The sequence below is a fragment of the Microtus ochrogaster genome, chromosome 22 (genome assembly GCF_000317375.1).
Source record: "Microtus ochrogaster isolate Prairie Vole_2 chromosome 22, MicOch1.0, whole genome shotgun sequence".
Lineage (NCBI taxonomy): Eukaryota > Metazoa > Chordata > Mammalia > Rodentia > Cricetidae > Microtus > Microtus ochrogaster.
The window spans coordinates 28,130,052-28,151,931 of record NC_022023.1 but is presented as its reverse complement, the minus strand read 5'-3'; the positions used below and the strand labels follow the sequence as shown (position 1 = coordinate 28,151,931).

Sequence of the window (21,880 nt, the reverse complement as noted above, 5' to 3'; positions counted from 1 at the left end):
GTGGCGGGCAGCTCAGCCTTCCTCTCTACTTACAGATCCACATGAAGACCATGCCTGCGGCCATGTTCAGACTCCTCACAGGCCAGGAGACCCCGCTGTACATCTAGGTACACCCAGCCTCGCCATGCAGCAGGGACACCAGGCAGATCCACCTGGGCCCAGAGGAGCCAGAAGCCAGGACACAGCCCTGACCCCTCATCCCATAGCCCAACCAAGAACTCTGGCTCCCCTGAAGGGTGTGTCCTCACCACCTAGTTTTCTTGTTTTGGTTTGGTTTTTGGTTTTGCCACAAAAAACAAAACAAACAAACAAAAAAAAAGGTATGTCCTTACCAAGGGGGAGTCGAGGGACAAACTTTTGGGACACTTACCCGTCCTCTGCCACATTCTCATCGCGGCTGATGAAGGGTGCTCACGGGTAGTTCTGTGTGCTGTGCTGTGTTCTTCTTCCCTGAGGCTATGGAATGTGAATGTGGTGCCCACCCCTGCAGCTGTGAAGGGAGCCCTCTGTGATGCAGCTGCAGCCATCTCCTCCCTTTGGCTGGGATGCTTGGGGTTCAGCTGAGTCCCAAAGGGCCCGTATGCTGGCGTAGCCTCCATCTGCATCGGAGCAGGGGCAAGCTGGCTCCTGGGACCCTGGATGAGGCTTGTGCCACGCATGGGAACCTATGACTGATTGTAAGTATTGACGCAGCAAGGGGATACTCCCGAGTTAAATAATAAAAAAAAAATGATGGTCACAATGCCAAAACTCCATATTTATTTAGCAAATATTACTGTTTGGACTTTGACCTTGGCAAGCCATTCTTAAGACATTTAGGTTTTCCGGCGACCTGTGACCACAGCTGCTTCTCCTGTCCTCGCCTGTTCTGAGTCCCCTGAGACCCTGTGAATTTCCCTGGACATCTTCACGTGGACTCCTTCTCCACCACGAGGCTCCCTGTTGAGGGGGGCAACATCCTGCCAGGAACAAAGGCAGAAGCATGGGAGACATCCTTATTTAAAAAAAAAATTACGTATACCCCATAGCGACACACACACACACACACACACACACACACACTGTCCCCAACAAAGCAAGCCCACAGCAGAAAACCCCCACCTCCTCCCTTCCTGAAGGGAACAGCGAGAGTGTAAATTACTTGTCCAGTGAGGTGCTTGGCCATCCCGCGCGGAGCAGTGTTAGTGTGTGGAGCAGAGCGCCGCGGCTGGCTCTGTTCATTAGCGATCAATGTGACCTGACATCATTTTGTCTGGCAGCCTCTTTTTTTTTTGGCTCAGGCCTTGAAGAATACACTGTGACTTAAGAAGCCTTATTACACAGTAACTAAAGCTTTAGAATTACTGTACTCGAGGAGTAACCTGTGTGTTGCATGCAGCCGACCCTAGGAAGACTTCCCGCATATCGCTAATAAACCTGAAGTCATGACAGAAAAGCACTTGGTGCGCCTCATTTGTGGGCTGAGCGGGCCCCGCAGGCCTCTCCTTTCCAGCTGGGATTGTGGCTCTGTGAGTCTGCCTGTGGTCATGTCACCCCTCCCTGGTCTGGAGCCTTCGTAGCTCTGGCAGGAAGTTCGAGGGCAGGTGCTAAAATCACCAGGTGTCACTCACTGATGGTATCCTGTCACCAGGCCAGCTCCAGGGTCCCTACTCACCGGCTGCATGGACAAGACGTGGCTGGAGATGTCTGCTGACTACATTAAGGAGCAAGTGGAGACAGGCTTCTCCAGATCAGCCACCTCTGTGTGTGAGAGGAAGTCGGCCCGCACCCTGGCATTTCTCCACACGCACGATACATACATGTAGAATATTAACATCTGGGCTGCGTTGTACTTGCTCAGTGGCCACAGGTGGGCTGTTCCCTGACGTGAGTGAGGAATGGGAGTAAACTTGGGATTTCTCTCAGGATGTTGGGGTGGGAGACGTTGGCAAGCCAGAGTCTCTGACCGGCCATAGCAGAACAGGTCCCACCGTCGTGAGCTGTCGGCCACGTGCTTTCATTGCTCGTGATTCTGCAGGAACCTCCCGAGGGGCCTGAGCCATGTGCTCCCCTCACTTCTGGCCATCGGGGCAGGTGAGAAGCAGCCTTTCACTGTGGACTCTGGCTCCAAACAGGGACGGTGGAAAGAAACAGCATCAGAAATACGGCACAAAGGTCTCCCCACTCCCCAGAGACAGAAGGCCCAAGAACAAAGAAAATGCTTTCCTGTGCCAACATTCAAAAACTGCTATCTAGATGGCTTGCATTCTTGCAGAATGAAAAGAACAGTCCCTGGGGTGAAAGCTACAGAGCAGAGGAGCTGGCACCTGCTGCCCGCCAAGCAGAATGCCCTTGTGTGTCCTGGACAAGCATGTGCCCAGCTCTGGACAGATTCACTGGGATGAGATGAGGGTACCACATCTACCAACTGGTACACAGTGGGTGTGGGGTGTGCATGGGTTTTCTTTCACTTGTGTGCAGGCACGAGTGACCATCTGTGCACGTGTGGAATGTTATCCTCTGTCACACCTAATCTTATCTTTGGAGACAGAGCCTTTTACGGAGCCTGGGGCTTGCTCTTTCAGCTGGGCTGGCCACCTGGCAAGCCCCTGGGATCCTGCTGGTCTGCACATCCCAGCAGTGTGGCTACAGGATCACCTCCCCTCCTCCTGGAATCCAAATCAGGTCCTCATGATTGTCCAGTGCGTTCTTTACCCACCGAGCTCCTGGTAAACAAGTTCAGGACCTCAAATGGAAGGCATCAGATTATACTACACTTCCAGGTTCTTTTGAATGTCAGGTCCACAGAGGGGCAGCTGTGGTTTGGACCTGTAGGCACAGGGGACTGTCTTTGCTCCTCGGTCCCTGGCACTGAGTTTTGGGTGGACAGTTGTGGTGGCCCACCAGATCCAGCCCCTCCAGGACCCTCTTTGTCCCAGTTAGACCTCAGTGACCAGAAATACTTTTTATTAAAACACTGATCATTATGAAAACACCTTGAGGTACATTAAATAAATACAAACTTTCAAGTTGTACAAACTGGTCTCTGGGGGCCTGAAAGCAATTTCTGCATCAGCTGCAGCTGCTCTAGCAGAAGTGGGGGAGAGAAGATCCGACATGAGCTTTCTGTTCCAGGGTTAGTTGCAAGCATTTCATTTTATCATGGCCTCCTCGAGGCCTTTAGTCCTCGTGATGGGGCCTCCCACCTGCCTTCCTTGAAGTAGAGTTGATGCCCACAGTGGGTTCACATCAGCATCTTCCTGCCCCTAGGCAGACACTTGAAGGATGCCTTAGAAGGTACTGGCTGTTTTTTTTTATTTATTTATTTGTTTGTTTTGTTTTTTGGTGGTGGTGATGGGGCAGGACCAGGCAAATCTGGAGTGAGAGCATCTCCTCCCAAATGATCACGGTTGGACCCAGTTCAGACATCAGAAAAAAAGAAAGAAGAAAAGAAAGAGAAAAAATAATAAAAGAAAGAAAAGAAAAAGCTTCCAAGACAAATGTGCAAATGTGGAGGATGACAGTTTTTGCTTTATGGAACCCACATATTGCCTGGGGTTCCTAGTATACTAGGTCACCACTGAGGCAGAGCTAAGGGACCCAGAAGAGACAAGACAAATCGCAAGAACATCACCTAGTGGCTGTAAGCCTGGAGCTGAGCATTCCTGGTCCTCATGTGGACTGTGTGGGGCTCTGCAAAGGTGAATGCAGACTGACCTGTCATCTAACAGTCTTGTTCTGGGAGTCACGGGTTCTCACCCACCCAGGAGCATCAAGTTCTGTGGTTTCTGTGTCCGTAAGATAAACCTGTTAGCGGAGCCATCTCGTAACCTCGCCTGAATGGTTTGTGCATGTCCCTTTCTTGAGCCTGCCTAGGACTCAAGGCTTCCAGGAAGTGGTGGCCTGCAGCCGAGGGACGGTGCAGGTTGAGGCGAGAGTGCTGCAGGACAGACAGGGGCCTGCTGCAGACGGGCAGCGTGAAGGCCAGAGTCTGGCACTGTGCCCAGAAACCCTTCACCCTGGATGCATCATGAAGATACCCTAGAGCTTGGGTCAGTTGGGTGGGGTGGGGCCCGGCCTCTCTTGGATCTCAGCTTGATCAGAGAGCCACAAGTGTTTAAGCACCTTGTGGCATAGACCCTCCAATCACGAGACACCCTGCAGCTGTCTGACCTCACCTCACCTCGTTTTTGAGGTGATAAAAATGCCACGCGGCCAGGCTATGCAAGTTTTTTTCAAGCTCAGGGGAGGCCATTCTACCTGTAAGGGTTTTGACAAAGTCCTCACTTGAGGAAAATGAGAGGGTTTTAGAGTCTGGATAAAGTGCTTGAAAACTCATCTCTATTGCATCTCCCGTGGAAAAGGCAAGGTTGCCATCATGTGCCTGATTTATGTTCTCCAGCTCCATAACTGTAGGAAGGCCACAACCTATGGCAATGGTCAAGTCATCAGATCATGGAAAGCCAACCACCATTGGGTGTCTCCCAAGCCTTCAGCCCCCAGCTTCCAAACACACAAAGGTCCTCAGTATATTGGCTACAAGGAATTGGGGGGGGGGCTGGGACATGGGATTAGAAGCTGAAGGACAGGCAAGCCCAGGCAGAGTGGAGAGAAGGGCTTCTTAAGCCTACCAGCTGGACACTGACCAACGGTGGTCACACTCTGGTCCACCCCGGCACTTTCCATAGACTTAGGGCCTCGGTGCCGATATCGAGGCTCACAGGCCAATTGGGGTACAGTGATCTCCAGTGCTTGGAGCTGCTGCTTTGGACGAATCAGATATGGGGTTTCCATTTTTCCAGGAAGTTCTTGCAGGCAGCATTGCTCTGGACCCATTGCTGAGACATGGTTAATGTTGATCGGGCCAGAAAATGAGGTCTGAACAGCCAAGAAAGTCTGGGGGTAGCCATCTTTCCCCAAAGTCACCTGGCTATGCCCCAGCTGGTTTTGCTCTGCTTCTATGTTCTCCCAGAAATAAGTGACTGACCATCTGCATCCCTCAACACAGGTGTGTCTGCTGCCACCTGAATCGAGGAGGGGCAACTCTAGCTCACGAAGGCACATGCCTTGGCCAAAGGTGCACACGTAGCAGAGATAAACGCATCTTAGCCAGCATTGTGACCTACCCAGCTCGGTTGGGTGATGTCAGATACCAGGGGAAGCCCTCTGAGGGGTGCAGAGAGGAGCCTATTGCTAAGACACAAGTGACAATTATTTGCTGGAGTTAAATAATGGGAGGCCATGGGGGAGGGACCCAGGGAAGGACGTGGGGGTAGCAGCTCACAGTCAGAGGCCTAGAGGGGAGGCCCAGGACACAAGGAGGCAGGCATTTCAAGCCTTCATGACACCTGCTCACTGTCCAAGCGTGCCTAGGAAGAGTTTTCATGGTAGATTTATTTGCATGATAGCCCAGTGATCAAAAATGTGGGTCCAGGCTGTGCTAACATTGCCTATTTCCTTTGAAAGGAAGTGATGGGTCTGGATTCTTTAAAGGTTTAGCTGCAAGTGATACCAGTCACACGGCAGATGGCTCCATTGCTGCTGCCACCTTCTGCTCAGGTAACACTGAGCTGAACTGGGCCCAGAAGACAACCTTGTGCCAAAGGCCTTGATTCGGAACAGATACAGTGTCCTTATGTTCCATAAGTGTCACCTGTCCCTAGATAGGGATTCCGGTCACATTCTTCAGTTCAAGGTGCTATACCCCCTGATGCAAGCAGAGCTTGCTGAGTTAGTGGGACAGGGGGCAAACAGTCCCTGGGAAGACAACCATTGGCAGAAAGAGTAACAGTTCCCTGCCCGGGCCACCAGAGAGCCTCGCCTGGGTATTCTGATTGTTCTCTGCCCTGCAGGCCAAAGGCCTCTCTCTACCAAACACGGTGGCATCATGCAGGACTGGACTTGCAGGCACTGGGACCATCAGTGTCTACATCCAGGTCTGTAGCTGCTTCATAGCTGGTCCAGGACGCCAGCACCAAAGATGGCCTCCTCCACCCTGGGCTCCTCCGAGGTGACCGTTGAGCGGACGGTGCCCACCACATGTCGCACCTCTGAAGGGAGGGTACAGTGCGAGTGTTCCAAGAACTTAGCCACCAAGACCCTGGTGTTCGTGTAGCCCTTGCTCTCCACTAAGGAATGCGGCCGTTCTTTAGAGACGGTCTGTAAGGTCTCCGGCTTGGTCCCTTGGTCCGTTTTCCAGGTATCTTGGTTGCCAGCAGACGGGAGCTGGTGTTGACCGGCAGCCGTGGCGGGGCGTGATGCAGAGACTAAAAATCAAAGTGAAAGAGGAAGTCTGAAAACAGCTGTGAGCCAAACGAAACCAAAGTTCTAGAAAGAAAAAAATGAGCAAGAGGATGCTGCGAATTCTGTTTCAGAGAAGGCGCCCGAGTGTGACGCGCGTCCTGCCAGCATGGAGGGAGTCGGGGTTAACCTCTCAGGATTGAGGTGGGGAGTGAACTAAGGGGTGGGCCCAAGAGAAGGGCTGCTGAGGGGTTGCTGAGCTCTCCCCAGCCTTCTCCAGCTCCATGACTTTTGTCCTTTGTGGTCTAATGGCCTGTTGGGGCAGAGGAGGAACATCTAGACAGGTTTAAGACTAGAGCTGGGGTGGCAAGAGGTAGTGAGATTCCTCCCCCGTGTTAGCGTAGATGGTGGCCTCTATTCAGGGCCTTCCTCCAGTGTCCTCTAGGCTGGGCCTGAAGAAATGACTCTGGCTCCTTTAGATGTCATAACCATCACTCCACCTCGAAATTGGGACAAACACTGCTTAGATGCCACCTCCAAGAGCTAGGCATCTGTGGGTAGCGAGATACAGTCCACTAACCGAGGACCACATTGAGAATCAGCTTGCCTAATATGACCCCCAAAATAGACATTCTGGGTGGTCTGCTCCAGGGTCCTGGGGGATCTAGCTAAGTAACGAAATACATGATGATGTATAAATCTCTTAGGCAGAGCTAATATTGCCGTAGTAAAGCAAAATAAGGCAAAGCTGGGTGGCAATGGCCCCAGCCTTAGCACTCCGAGGCTGAGACAAGGAGATTGAGGTCAGTCTGGGCTACTTAATGAGATGCTGTCTCAAAACAAAACTAAATGTAAGTAAACAAGTTAAACATACGTGTTCTGTTAGTTACAGGCTTTGATATAACCACCTTGAGATAGGCACTCACATCCTGGAGCAGCTGGATGCAGAGGCAGCAAAGGACCCCTCGCCATGACTCACCCCTTCACAGTAGGTGGATGTCAAGATGTTTGAGGGGTGCCTCGCTTCTCTCCAGAGCAGCCCAGGACAGTCCTGTCTGCACCTCAACTAGAAGAACATCCAGTCCCCACGGGAAGGGGCAGGAAGGATCACTGGTAAAATTCACCAGCTGCCTAGGGCTGAGCAGGATGTTAGATGGCGGACGAGCAGACGTGTGGATAAAAGGAAGTCACCTTGTAGTTCTCTCCCAGGTTCAGGTCCCACAGGAGCCCAGCAGGTGCCTGGGAATACCCTCCAATCCTGAGGCTCTCCAGGGAAGCAGAAGGTGCATGCCTTCAACTTGGGGAACAATGGCAGTCTCATCTCCCAAGAGGAGACTGAAGTCGCAGGCTGCTGTGTGGACCTCAGGAAGGAAAGGTGGCGGCCACCTCTCTCTTGCCCCATCCTTGCGGCTGTTTGTCACAGACCATGAATTCCAAAGAAAGCTATCAGAAGGCCAGAGAAGGGACCTAATCCCCTCCAGCCATATGAGACCCTCTCTCAAAGCCCCGTGAGGGGGAGTGGACACAGAGACTCCTGTGCTGCCCTTGGGGGTGGCATGCACAGAAGTTCTGGGGCTCCAAGTAAAGGAGCAAAGAGAGCATTCCAGGTTTGAGCTGACCTTTCTCCATGGAGGTGCAAGGGGTGGGGAATGTAGCACCCAGATGCTATAGGCACAAAATTTGAGGTTTCTACCAGGAAGATGTTCCCAGATAGCTGGCTTCTGTCACTTTTTTGGTTCCTTCCAAAGGCTGCTCTTCCTTGGCATGGCCAGACTCTAGGCTGCCTGGTGTTCAGCTACATAGGAGCGTGGAAGTGAGGCTGGTGTGGGCATCCCCATGCTCTCTGTAGAGTCCTTAAAAATGGACATCAGAGGAAGTTCGTGCTGCGATGCAGTCAAAGGCCACTAGAAAGTCCTCACTGGCAGAAATTACTCCCCTATAACATCAAGGTTGTGTCCATCCTCCAGAGTCAAGGACATGAGAAAGACTCCCAAGGAAGCTGGTATGGGCAACTGGCCAAAGGAATCCTGTAGTACTAGATCGTGCCCATTTGGAATAAAAACAGCTCATGGTAACTAAGGGCACTGGAAAGTGCTGCCTGTAGTGGTCTGAGTAGGTATGACCCCATAGACTAGTGTGTTTGAATGTCTAGGCCCACAGGGAGTGACATTATTAGAAGATGTGTCCTTGTTGAAGGAAATGTGTCATTGTGGGAAGTGGGCTCTGAAGTCTTATATGCTCAAGCTATGCCCAGTGTGGCACACAGTCTCTTTCTGCTGCCTGTGGATCAAGATGTAGAACTCTGAGTTCCTTCTCCAGCACCATGATGATAATGGAGTTAACCTCTGAAACTGCAAGCCAGCTCCAATGCTTTTCTTCCTTTGTAAGAGTTGCCATGGTCATGGTGTCTCATCCCAGCAATAGAAACCCTGAGCCACTCCCTGAATACACTCAGGGCAGAGGACATACCGCCTACATACAGACTTTATCCGTGCTCACCAGCTCTGTCTGACCTGTACCTCAGAGCATGCATGCAGTTCGGTGCTGATGCTCAGGTGGGAGCTGCTGGCCACCTAAAGGGATCTCATTACCCTTAAGTCTTAAATCCTTCCTCCCTTGCCAGAATGATGCCTCCCTGGCAACACAGCAAGAGCCCAAGGCTCCCTTCCCCTCCACCCCAACTCAGGGCCCTCAAGTGTGCAGATGACATTTCCCCGGATCCAATCTGGGCCTCGATTGTCAAAGGTCACTTGTCCTGCGAGTTTGTCGATTGTCAAAGGTCACTTGTCCTGCGAGTTTGGTACATCCTGAGAATACACGTGAACCATACCTGCTTCACTGAATGCACGGGAGGTGGGGTCACTGGCAGAGCGGGCCACACGCCCTGGGCTTGGCTGTGCCTGTGTGCTCAAGCTTGTTGCTTCTGGTGACATGTGGTGAGAGACTGGAGTAGGTAGAAGGGGCGGTGGGGTGTCCAGAGTGCCATCAGGGGAGGGGTGGCTTGGACCCAGTGAGGTGGCACCCTCTGATGTTGGGAGACTCGTGCTACTAGCAGGCACTGCAAGAAAACAGGTGATTAGGGTAAGTGATTACAAATTTTGAATGCAGAATCAGCCGGATGCCTGCCCTCCAAACCCTACCTATATAAACTCCACAGTTAGAAGCAGGCCAACACTAAGGCAGGTCACCAAACCAGTACCTGGCGTGCAGTCCCTAGATCAGATATGTGAGACAAACATAGCCCACGTGATGCTTGTCTTGGTTCCCAGAGTAGGCCCCGGGGCAGCACCATCAACCTTTCCTGGGAACAAGCAGAAATGAACCCAGAGTTGGGGGTGTAAGTCAGCGATAGGCTCTGATTTGGCAGAGAGAGACATGGGGGCAGGATCCGGGGGAGCCTGGCCGCTCAAGCCCCAGCTGGACTCTAAATTGTGAGCATCGCCACTGTGGACCAGTGAAGCTGACCATGTCTGTGTTTCCTTCCCATCCAGAAGCCCATGGGTTGCACCAGGGGCTGTTTCACGCATGAACATCAAACCCCAGTGGGTCGACACTTCCTTCACCGGCCTGGAATTACTGGCTCTGTGCAGGGGCAAACGCTGCAAGGCGATGACCTGCCTGAGAGAACCTGCTCCATCACAGAAGCCCAAATTCCAGCACAGGTGGGATGCTTCAAGCTTTGTTCCTTCCTTCTCTCCCACAGGGCCCAGTCAGTGCCCCTTGCTTCCCCCGTGTCCATGAGCTCTCCCCAGACCAGGACTTCAGAGACACCTGCCACTCAGTACCCACTGCCGACTCTTGAACCAGCCTGTGGAATATTCTAAAACATTCTTGTCTAACTACTCCACCCCCCACCCCCAGAAACAGTTGGTGACAAGTAGCAGTCCATTTTGCAAAACAGAAATGGTACCAATATATCATATATAAACAAACACCCAGATCTTCAGGAAGATTAACCCTTCTTTTTGGAGGGCATAAACTCAGGAGAAGGAAATCCATAGGAGGACGGCTGTTTCATATATCCTCTGAAGTTTGGAACGGAGAATTCATGGGCAGGATGGAAACCGCAAAGGGAAGGAAGAAAACTGACAATAAAACGCTGTGCGTTTTGGCCCATGGAATCAGCTAAGCAGGGCTCGTGGGGGTCCACAGACTGAAATGGAAATTGCGGAGCCCATACAGGTCTGTGCTAGGTCCCCTGATTGTATGTTATGGTTGTCGTCTTGGTGTTTTGACAGGACTCCTGGCAGTGGGAGTGGGGGGTATCTCTGATCCTTCCCTGCTTTGGGGACCCTTTTCCCCCTACTGGACTGTGATGCTCAGCCTTGATGTGAAGGTTTGTGCCTAGTCTTATGGTATCTGAAGGCCTTACTAGGTTGATGTTCCTGGTGGGGCTGCTTTTTTCTTGGGAGGGGACGGTGGAGGGGGAGGTAGATCTGGGAGGGAGGGGGAGGCTGAGAGGAGTGGAGGGAGGGGAAGTTGCAGTTGGAGAATGCTGTATGAGAGAAGAATAAATCATTCCTTTGTAAGTGTTGTGCTTGCATAACGAACATGGCGCCCCCCAAAGCAGAAGCAGTGCGGGGACGAGTCCGCGCCATGTGTAGGAAGGTCATGCAAGGCCTCACAGACTTTCTCATGACTTGATTTAATAAGCACTTTTTCTCAAAAATCTACTCCCAAAATATCTTCTAAGGAAGAAAACACTTCAGATGAAAGAAGCGAATCAAACCCAGATACACACATGGACGGCAGACCTGTGAAAGTTGCTCAAACCGAAGGCTGGGCACGTTTATGGCCTCTGAGGGCGAGAGAACCCCTCAGGAGGGAAGGCACCCTGCTCTCACTGGCTGGTGTAACTTTCCTAGAACGCAGTTTGGCTGCTCTATTAACACTTAAAATACACGCTCCCCTGGACTCAGCAATTGTTCCCAGGAGTTTATTACCAGACATAATTTGACAACTACTCAGAGATGAAGAGATTGTTTAAAAAAAAAAGCCATAACTGATCATATCAGAAAACTTCAAAGACAGAAAAGACATTTATGAACCCCAGCCAACCTCTGCTAGTTACTCCCCGGGGAACTACATAGTAGTGTGCCAAGATCACCTCAGATAAGCTGAGCTGTGTGGTGCAGGCCCAGACAGTGGTGTACCAAGATCATTTCAGATAAGCTGAGCTGTGTGGTAAAGACCTACACAGTAGTGTGCCAGGATCACTTCAGGAAAGTTAAGCTGTGTGGTGTCATCCCTGCCGTCCCTGATACACAAGAGACTTAAGACAGGAATACTGTGTTCAAGGCCTACATACACTATATAGAGTATTTTTCTAGCTTACCCTTTGGCAATTTAGCGAAAACCTGTCTTAACATAAGAAGTAAAGAGAGCACTGAGGATGGAGATCATTGTAGAATGCTTGCCTAGAATGTGCAAGGCCCTGCATCAAATACTAGTACAGCTCCCAAATATAAATATACATATATACGTGCATACATACATATATACATACATTACATATACACTAGTATCAAATACTAATACTTGTCCCAAATTATATATATATTAGCATCAAATACTAGTGCTACTCCCAAATATATAAGCATCATATAATATATATTATATTAATTAGCATCAAATATTAGTACTGCTCCCAAATGCATATACATAAACATACATATATACATATACACACACTAGCATTAAATACTTGTGCTGCACACACACACACACACACACACACAACTCTTTGGAAAAGATATAGGTATATATTTATTTCATCTTTTTGGAAAAGATTTAAGTCTTGGGGGGTGGGCCTCTGCATTTGAGCACAGGTACCTGCAGAGGCTAGAGGCATCAGGTCTCCCTGGAGCTGGAAGGGTGATTTTATGCTGCGGGATGTGGATGCTGGGATCTGAGCATGGGTCCTCTGCAAAAGCAGCATATGCCCTTAACTGCCTAGCCATCTCTGCAGCCCAACACCAAAATCCATATTTTAAATAGCTTCAATTCATGCTGTCTTAACTCTTCTTGATCCAGTTTTCTTACCGTCAGTGCTAACACAATCAATTCATAGACAGGCAAGTGTGACCTCGCTCTGAATATATATTTACTGGAAACATGAAATCACAGTAGATACTGAAAAAGCTCCCAGTCCAAGACTAGTGGTGTTTTTTCTCGCTGTCACCAGGGTAATGCTGCATGCCTGTTTTTATGACAGTTATGATCTTAATGGACTTCCGATTTTTCATCCAAAAAACCCACACCAGTTTTCTTAGTTAATGTAGAATAATGCATTTTGCCTGTGCCACGTGGTTTTTTTTTTTTTGACTCTCATTAGTGAACTTCACTATGCCCCCAGGTTTTCACTATTTTGAAGAATGAAAACACCTTCACTTTTAGAGTTGGCTTTCCTTATGTTAGATCCTAGGGCACTTCCAGAAGTGGAGATTACTCCAACTAACAATATAAACACGGCACATAGATAAAGAGCCCTAACATGATGGGCTAGTTTATAACATGCCAGCCAAAAATGTGAGTTGTAGCTCCCCTGAGGTCTTGCTGATGTCCAAACCTCTTCGCTACATTATTACTCGTGGTAGTTTAAAACCAACTAGAATCTGTGAAGAACCATAGAACTAAAAAGCAAGTTCAGCGTGGTAACAAGGGACAAGATCGACGTACGAGTGAATCATATCTCTATCATGTGGTCCGCCACACTCAATGACTACGGGACTGGAAATCCCAAGTGCAATACTGTTCCTGAGTGAAGGGAATGAAATCCTGAGGCATGGAGCTGACCCTCTGTGTGCATGAGTTCTGCATATGCCCACTCAACCTTGGCCTTTGATAGGACAGAAAATTAGGTAGGCGGAGTAGACAGAACAGAATGCTGGGAAGAAGGGAAGTGAGGCAGACGCTACAGCTCTCCTCTGACAGTGCTTTAGAAAACTTTTGTGTCTATGCTCACTGTGGTAGTTTGAATGTTATTGGTTCCCATGATCTCATAGGAAGTGGCACTAGTAGGAGGTGTGGCTTGTTGGAGTGGGTGTGGCCTTGTTGGAGGAAGTGTGTCACTGTGTGGGAGAGTAGACTTTGATGTTTCCTATGCTCAGGATACTGCCCGGTGTCTCGGTGTCTCATTGTACTTCCTCTTACCTGCAAGGTGTAGAACTCAGCTACACCATGTCTGTCTGCACACTGCCATGCTCCCTGCCACGATGATACTAGACCAGATGTCTTAACTGTAAGCCACTACCTCAATTAAATGTTTTCCTTTGTAAGAGTTGCTGTGGTCTTGGTGCCTCTTCATAGCAATAGAAACCCTAACAAAATATCAGGGACTGGGGTATTGTGGTGATAGGCTTGGCCATGTTTTTGTCTGGAGTAACAGGGACTTTGAGAGTTTGGGTTAGGAAAGCAGTGGAATGTTTTAAGCGCTGCTTAAGGAGCCATCCTAGTAGGAGCATGGAAGACAGTGGTTCTGAGTGTGACTGAATGAACTGTGGGGCCTGGCTCAAGAGGTTTCAGAGGAGGAGAGTGTTGGTATGTGGCCTAGAGATTGGTCTTGTGATATTTTGGTGAAGAAAGTAGCTGCTTTTTGCCCTTTTTCTGAAAAGTCTGCCTGAGGCTAAAGTGAAGAGTTTAGATTCATTCCTTTGCTAGAGGAAATCTCAAAACAGCCCAGTATAGACTGTTTTGTGGTTACTAGGGATAGTTCTAATGAAGATTTATAATGAAATGGAGCAAGCTGAGCAAGGGAAAATACTTCTGGAGAAAAAGAGCACTAGGAAGTGGGATGGAGCTAAATTCTGTGTTCAAGGAGATGAAGAGATTAAGGAATGAAATAATGGGAGCACTGACCTCAGGGCAAGATCCTAACCAGCTAAATTTCCAACTTGTGAAAAGGAATTAAAGAAAACTTTAGAACTGGGTATGGTGGTGTACACTTCCCAGCACTGGGAAGGCAGAGGCTGATGGATCTATGAGTTTGAGGTCAGCCTGGTCTACAGATCCAGTTGCAGGATAGCCAAGCTTAGGTAGTGAAGAAATGTCAAAAGCAGAAGGTTGGTGAAGATATAATTGAAGGAGGCGGCCATATTCCAGCCCCAGCAAGCAGCAGAACTTGGCAACTTTGGCTACATGGTTCTGGCTTTAGAGTTAAAGATAGAAGAAATGGGTTATGGAATTTACCTCCATGCCTAAAAAAAGCTGCTGAGGCCAGGTTTGTGTCAAGGGCCTCGAGAGGCCATTGTGTGAAGCTGTAAAATTGAAGCCTGGATTGCCTTGGAGACCCCAAGATTTAGAGATGCCAGAGTCTTGGGATACCTGCCAAGAAGAGCTGCAAACAGGGAGTGGAGCCAGCCCAAGAGAAAGAAACGTGTTGCGATCAACAAAGCTGAATGGAGTTGGAGATCTGGAGAGCGCTTTGACATGGAGATGCAGAGTTTGGAGTTTTCCCATCTGGCTTTTGGTCTTTTCTTTAGTATTTTCTCACTATGTTTTCTTTCCTGCATTTTGGAATGATAATGTATATCCTGTGCCATTATATGTTGGAAGTATGTGATCTGCTTTTTGATTTGATTTTTTATAGGTCATTATAGCTAAGAGATTACGTGAATCTCAGAAGAGACTTTGAACTTTGGACTTTAAAACATTGTTGAGACTGTGATAGACTATGGGGACTTCTGAAGTTGGACTAAATGAATTTTTCATTATAATATTATTATAAGACTATAGGGGCTCAGAGAGTGCAATGTGGTAGTTTGGATGTAACTGGCCCCCATTACTACCTAGAGAGTGGCACTATTAGGAAGTATGGCTTGTTGGAGGAAGTATGGCACTGCTGGGACAGGCTTTGAGGTTTCCTATGCTCAAGATACTACCCAATGTCTCAGTCTACTTCCTGATGCCTGAAAAATGTAGGACTCTCAACTATTTCTTTAGCTACACAAAGCACAGAGGGACCAGGTCTTGAAAAATCAAAAACAAAACAACAATAAAACCAATAACATTGATGCATACTTTCGAGGTGACTTATTTTAAAGCATATTGGAGGTCATACATGTATTATATGAAGTATTTTGTCATTTTACCTAAGGAACCCAAATCCCTTATATCTTTGGGATTTGGCATCTGACAAGGGTCCTGAAACCTGTCACCCAGCGATATCAAGGGATGACTGTGCACCTAACAAAGTGTGGTGCTAAACATTATCAAGGGGAGTTGAGAGAAGTCAGAAGTGGTCCAGGGAAGGGGACTGAATTTTTGGATTGGAATGCTCAGTTGTAGGTGAACAGTCTTTCCAGGTTGTTGTATGGGTTTAATGTGGTTTTTATAGAATCCCAGCAATGGTTTTTGAAGGTAAAGATGACTCATTCTGAAATGCACATGGAAAATCACAGGCCCCAGGACTGAACCCCTGTGCATTAATTAATAATGTGGGAATGATACTCTTCCAGATTTTTCAGTTCACTTGAGGGCTGCTGTCGTGGGCAGCACGGCATTGGGAGAGCAGCACACAGATTAAGGAGACATAATAGAGAACCTAGAGATAGATACACATAATTATGTCCAACTGAATTTTTTTTTGGAGGGGGTTGAGACAGGGTTTCTTTGTAACTTTGGAGCCTATCCTGGAACTAGCTTTTGTAGACCAGGCTAGCCTTGAACTCACAGAGATCCACCTGCCTCTAAGTCCTGAGTGCTGGGATTAAAGGCGTGTGCCACCACCGCCCGGCTAACTGAATTGTTTTTATTCCAGTATGGGTGTTGAACCATGGCCTCACATATGACAGTCAAGATCTCTACAACTGCATTACACCCTCACCATTTTCTAACATATATATTATTACTAAAAAGCAAGAGGAAAAATGGACTGGAGCAACTGAACACACATAAGAAAAAAAAAAACGGCCATAAGAAAAAAAACCAGAGAAGAGACCTTGACCCAACCTCATTGTGGTACAATGACCGGAGCGTAGGTGTCGTTCCAACAGTTAAGTCTGCTGGCCTAAAGGCCTCCAAAGTATTGATTAACTAGTACAATCTGGAGCCCCTAGTACTTGGCATCACCACCAGAAGACTGGGTACTGGAAGTACTCCCTTGGTCTTATGGTCAGTTCCAGAGCTCACTGATAAGTTCCTGGGCAAGGAGTACCCAGATTCCTCTGTCCAACTCTGCCTATCCTTATGTAATAGCCAGAGAAGGGTCCCAGCTACCAGCCAAACCCTTTCCATCATAATTTCTCTAGAACAACTTGAAATGTGTAGGCATCTCATGGTTGGGAGCTGTGGGGCATGACCCAAGAATGTAGCAAACTGGTATGATATCACCTTCTAACCACACTTCACCAAACCCCAGAGAAAGTTCTGATGGCTCCTTGGAGTAACCCAAGGAGGGGCATGATCATTTTTGAATCCCATGATCACAGAGACTTGGGGAATGGCTTCTTCCTGCTTCTCTTAGACGTTAACTCTGTACTGGAGGCAAGGATTAACTGTGGTTGGTCATGGGATGTCATGAGTTATGTGACAAATAAGTTGTCCCTATGAGTCTGGATCAAGTCCCCAAGAAAGAGATTCTCTGAACCCCAATCCTCTTATTCCTTTGATGCTGGGGTACATCTGCTTGTCTAATACCCATCCTTCAAGCCAGGTCAGTACCACGGAGGTTCTAATGTGTTTAGGAATCTGGCCTTTCACATCTGCCTTTCAGAACTGTCAAGCTTAAATGACGTCCAGTTTATCCTCTGCTCAGGCTGTCCTTGGAAGCCTGTTAGTCCAGCTTGCCCCCTGCTGATGGAGGGGACCAGTCACAGTCGCCTGGAACAGATGCTCAGGAGTGAACATTGCATTCACGTCCTAGAACCTCATCAAGTTGAGACATTTATAAATGGAAACCCATGTGCTAAACCCCCTGAGCATCACAGCTCAGCCTCACCTGCCGTGAACACACTGAGAGCACACAAACCCACAGCAGCCTATGGTTGAGTACAACTGTCTAATTCAAAGCCTCGTTCACAGGAGTGTGCTGATCGGTCACGCAGTTTACTGAAAATATAAAATCCCAGAGTTGAAAGCAGTTTCCATTGAACAGCACATCACTTTCCTACCACCATAAAGTAAAAAATCCTGAGTCAGATTATCGAGTGCCAGGAACTAAATATTCCTCCTTGGTCCTAACAGAGTGAGCCTCAAGCTGAGTAGTATTTTTCATCAAATTCACATCCTCAAGTGATGGAGAAAGGACACCAAGGGAAGAGGTGACCAAATATCTGTCCCAGAGAAAGTGGGAGCTCTCCTGGGGGCACAACGTGCTGGATCTAGGCTGGGGAAGAATGCTGTGGCTAAGGTACCATGCTACATACAGATAGAGAAGAGGGGTGGGAAGAGGTGGGGAGAAGGAAACAGGAGGAAAGGGACATCCTTGGAAAACACACAAGCAGTGTTTCCAACCGAGAGGGGTATGATTACCTGGTGTGCTGAAGCCAACAGCTGTGTTTGGGTCCCCGGAACTGGAGTCGGCCACCTGGTGATCGACACTTGGAACCTATAGCGAGAAACACACGGCATTACCCTTGCTCAGGAGAACACCTGCCCAGGCAACCTCCAGTAACACAGCCAGTCCTCTGAGCCCTCAAATTCCTTTGATGCAGTCAACACAGATTCCAAATTATCAGGGCAAAGCTTTCCAGAAAGTTCCAAAGGGTGAAGCAGGAATCTCTGTGTACCATGAACTATGCTGAATTCATGGGGATGCGTCTGTTGGGCTTGAAGTACGAGGGAGAGCGTGCAGGTTCTGTGCAAACAGCACTCTATTTTATGCAAGGGCGCTTGAGCATGGGTGGACTTTGGCATCTGGGGAGCATCCTGGAACAAATGCTCTGAGGAACAACTGTGTATTTTATGAGGTGGGCGTATGTGAGAATCGAGAATTCAAGTCTTCATTGCAGAGACTGACGCCCATTTCTCTGGCCTTCTGCACCCAGAGTACCTTCCGGGGCACTGGCATACACTGAGTCTATCCACCTTCTACAAGAACCAAGACAGGTTTGCTGGATAATTTTGTCCACTTGACACAGGCTAGAGTCATCAAGAGGAGGGAACCTTCTTTGAGAAAACGCCTCCATAAGATCAGGCTGTAGACAAGCCTACATAGTGCGTTTTTATAGTTAGTAATTGATAGGGGAGGGCCCAGTCCATTGTGGGTGGTGTCATCCCTGGGCTGGGTGGTCCTGGGTTCTGTAAGAAAGCAGGCTGAGCAAGCCAGGAGGAGTAAGCCAGTAAGCAGCACCCACTCCCTCCACGGCCTATGCGTCAGCTGCTGTCTCCAGGTTCCTGCTTTGAGTTCCTTTGATGATGTACAGTGATATGGAAGTGTGAGCCAAACAAACCCTTTCCTCCCCAACTTGCTTTTGGTCATGGAGTTTCATTACAGCAATAGTGACCCTAACGAAGACAAAAGACCAGAGGATCCTCCATGGTCATGGCGGGATGTAAGACAGTCCCTACTCCAAAATGCCTTCTCTCACTTTTTCCTTGAGGTTCCAGGAAGAATAAACCATGGGACAAATGGTCATGAGACCCGACTTGCTTCACCCCAGCATGGCTAGGGCATGGAATGCGTACTGGATAAATGGCTGGATCCCGAGTGAACTCCCAGCCTACCCTTGACTAGCTTACACTTTTTCTTCCTTTTGTTACCTTGCAGACTGAATGAACAGGAAGCTCCTGGGATATTCTCCTGGCTGAGCTTTGGGTTACAGTCCAGGTGCACACAGGGAGGGGGTGCCAGTCTGACTGCCAATTCACAGTGTAACAGCAATGACATACCATTAAGAGCCACCCTGGCTTGGTGGAATGTGGACTTGGCGTGTTCTCTTCAAGTTTAGGTCAGGGAGATTCTGCCACTCTCCTCCTGGACTGCCTTCATTGGGGTTTCTATTGCTGTGACCAAACACCATGACAAAACGCAAACTGGGGAGGAAAGGGTTTATTTGGCTTATACTTCATATTATTGTTTATTCCTGAAGGGAGTCAGGACAGGAACTCAAACAGGGCAGGATTCTGGAGGCAGGAGCTGATGCAGAGGCCACAGAGGGATGCTGCTTACTGGCTTGCTCTCAATGGCTTGCTCAACCTGATTATATATATATATTCCAGGATCGCCAGCCCAGGGATGACACCACCCACAATGGACTGGGCCCTCCCCCACTGATCACTAATGGAGAAAATACCTTCCAGCTGGATCTCATGGAGGCATTTCCTCAACTGAGGCTCCTTCCTCTCTGATGACTCTAACTTGTTTCAGAACCAGTCAGAACATGGGATGGCTCCGATGTGGAGAGGCCTCAGGAAACAGGACACAGGGGGCTGAGCCCCAAGTCCTCCTGCTCCACAACACTCTGCTTGGGCTGTGTGTGTGATGCAGTTTCTTCCACAACAGGCCCAACTCTTCCAGCTGTGCTTCAGGCATCTGGCATAGGCCCTGGACGACGTGAGACGTGGCACACCCTATCCAGGTGCCACATTGGCGCCCACCCCTTCGCCAGTTCAGGAAACAATATCTGACTTCTTGTGTTATTTCAGAATTGCTTTGGGGACACACTGGCAAGTAATGAGCTCAAGAAGAGATTGGCGAAGGTGAGGCGAGCCCCTGCGGCTTGGTCCGATTCCAGCTCAGGTAATTACATTCCTGCCTTCCGTGGCGCCAGCCACTTCAATCAGAGAGCTGATATTCTGCAAGCTATGGTGGAGCGAGGGCAGGTGACCCAGCTGTGGTGCCAACACAAAGGGTGTGAGCTGCTGCCTGTTGTGGTGGTGGGGAAGCGAGGCGCTGAGGAGAGCTGGAAACCAAGCTATCGCCAGGGAGGAGAGCAGCCTTCGTGCGGCATTTCATCCCACTGATAGGCTTTGGAGCAGCAGCACACACGCTATTCTCAATTCCTAAGCCCCCAGGAGTGCTGGGGAGGGAATCGAGGGAGAGAGAATTCACGCCGCCCTTGTGTCTACACACACCTTTTCCCCCTATGGTATTCACTACACGCCCGTAACCAATTGTGAAAATGTCTGCCAAGAATCTTCCACTAAATAACAGAAAGAAACTGCCTAAAGGGCTATTTCATTCCAGAAGTCTCTCTCCAATATCTAACCCCATATATATGTATATGTATGTGTGTGTGCGCGTGTGTGCATGTATATACATATATATACACACACATATATATGTATGGAGGATGGGGAAGGAAAGAGAAACTTAGAAACCCGCTGCTTGAGAAAGCAAGCTTTGGCAATAAAGAAATATAAATAAAACAAGAGAAATAGAATCCACAAAGGGACAAGGTCAAGAGGAAATTGGATTTGCTTCATATTCTGCAGGGCATCACTCACTTCCCTCTGGCTCCCGTATTCAAGCACCAGGAAATGTAGTTTGGAAAAGAGATGGCTCCTGGGAGCGCATCTGTCACTTCTGAGTAGAGTGTTAGGGGTTTAATTTGAATCTGATGGCAGAGGCCACCTCAGTGCACAGAACTCTGTGGGAAATGGCCATTTGGCTCAGTGGCATTCCAGAGGCAGGAAAGGGGATGGACAACTGTGGCATGAATCTAAATTGAGATTTGAGTTCTGCCACTAAGGCTCATAAACAGGGATCCTGGCAGGATGAAGAGTGTGAGGATTGCAAGAGACAGGCTTCCTACATAACTTGCTCTGGACAACCCAAGCCACGTGAGACTGTGGTGGTTTGAATGAGACATGTCTACCATACTCTTGGGCATATGCCCAGTGGGTGGCACTGTTGGGGAAGTTTAAGAGGTGTGGTTTTGCTGGAGGAAGTATGTCACTGGGGTGGACGTTGGAGAGCAAACACCGCGCTACTTCTAGTTCTTTCTCATGGTCTCTGTTTCTGTCTCTACTGCTGTCTGTCTGCCTCTCTCTCTCTCTCTCTCTTTCTGATTTGCTACTGCAGCTGCCATGCCTGCCACCTCTCCACCATGACGGATGTCTATAAGCTGGCAGTTCAAGATGTGAGCTGTCAGCTTGCTACTGCAGCTGCCATCCTGCCACCTCTCCACCATGACGGACGTCTGTAAGCTGACCTGGTCAGGATGCTTCATCAATGCTACAGAGAAACAAACTAGGGAAGGGACAGCACCTGGAACTTGCTGGCTCTGAGATGCTACGTGGACCAGTTGTCATAACTGAAGAATCAACTGGAATTTAGGCAGATGGGCTCTGTGGGGGAGCCCTGCATGGGAATTCTGCCCATTTCTGTGATGTGTTTCTCACTCCTGGATGAAGCCAACCATCTAGTACCTAGTTCATGAAAAGCTACGGTTTGGGGGCAGTTATCAGCTGTCATGGAGAATGAGGGTTTTATATATTCAAGGTCACTTTTGAAACGCTTTTCTTGCAAGTTTTAAAATGTAGAGGTCATTTCCTTTAAAATACAATTTATAGGACCCACAGCTGGTGATACTATGCCTGCCCATCTCCTTTCTCGTAACTTCCAGTATCATAATAGACTTCCCTTCCTAGTTGAACTGCTACCCAGTCAACTACTGGTTGAGCCAACCTAGATACTGAATTTATCAAAGTCTCTTCCAGTTTGGCATGCAAGGTCAGAAAACCTACACCCAGTGCTATAGCAGATGCCCCCATCCCCCCC

The 21,880-nt window shown here is 48.8% G+C and overlaps 2 protein-coding genes across 10 annotated transcripts in view; one reads left to right on the top strand and one right to left on the bottom strand.

Moving 5' to 3' along the window:
• Apba2 (amyloid beta precursor protein binding family A member 2) overlaps positions 1-1,011 on the top strand; it is a 209,174-nt gene extending 208,163 nt beyond the window's left edge. For all 9 annotated transcript variants that reach the window (XM_026784301.1, XM_026784302.1, XM_013350231.2 and 6 more), the window contains one exon: positions 36-1,011. In XM_026784301.1, the coding sequence (XP_026640102.1) occupies positions 36-107 (72 nt within the window). In that variant the 3' untranslated portion in view covers positions 108-1,011. The remainder of the gene's footprint in view (positions 1-35) is intronic.
• A 272-nt stretch (positions 1,012-1,283) lies between these two features.
• The window catches only part of Fam189a1 (family with sequence similarity 189 member A1), a 401,267-nt gene continuing 380,670 nt past the window's right edge, over positions 1,284-21,880 (bottom strand). The window contains exons 8-10 of the mRNA XM_026784306.1: positions 17,689-17,764; positions 9,050-9,277; positions 1,284-6,245 (exon numbers count right to left, since the gene is read on the bottom strand). Coding sequence (XP_026640107.1) covers positions 5,929-6,245; positions 9,050-9,277; positions 17,689-17,764 — 621 coding nt within the window. The 3' untranslated portion in view covers positions 1,284-5,928. The remainder of the gene's footprint in view (positions 6,246-9,049; positions 9,278-17,688; positions 17,765-21,880) is intronic.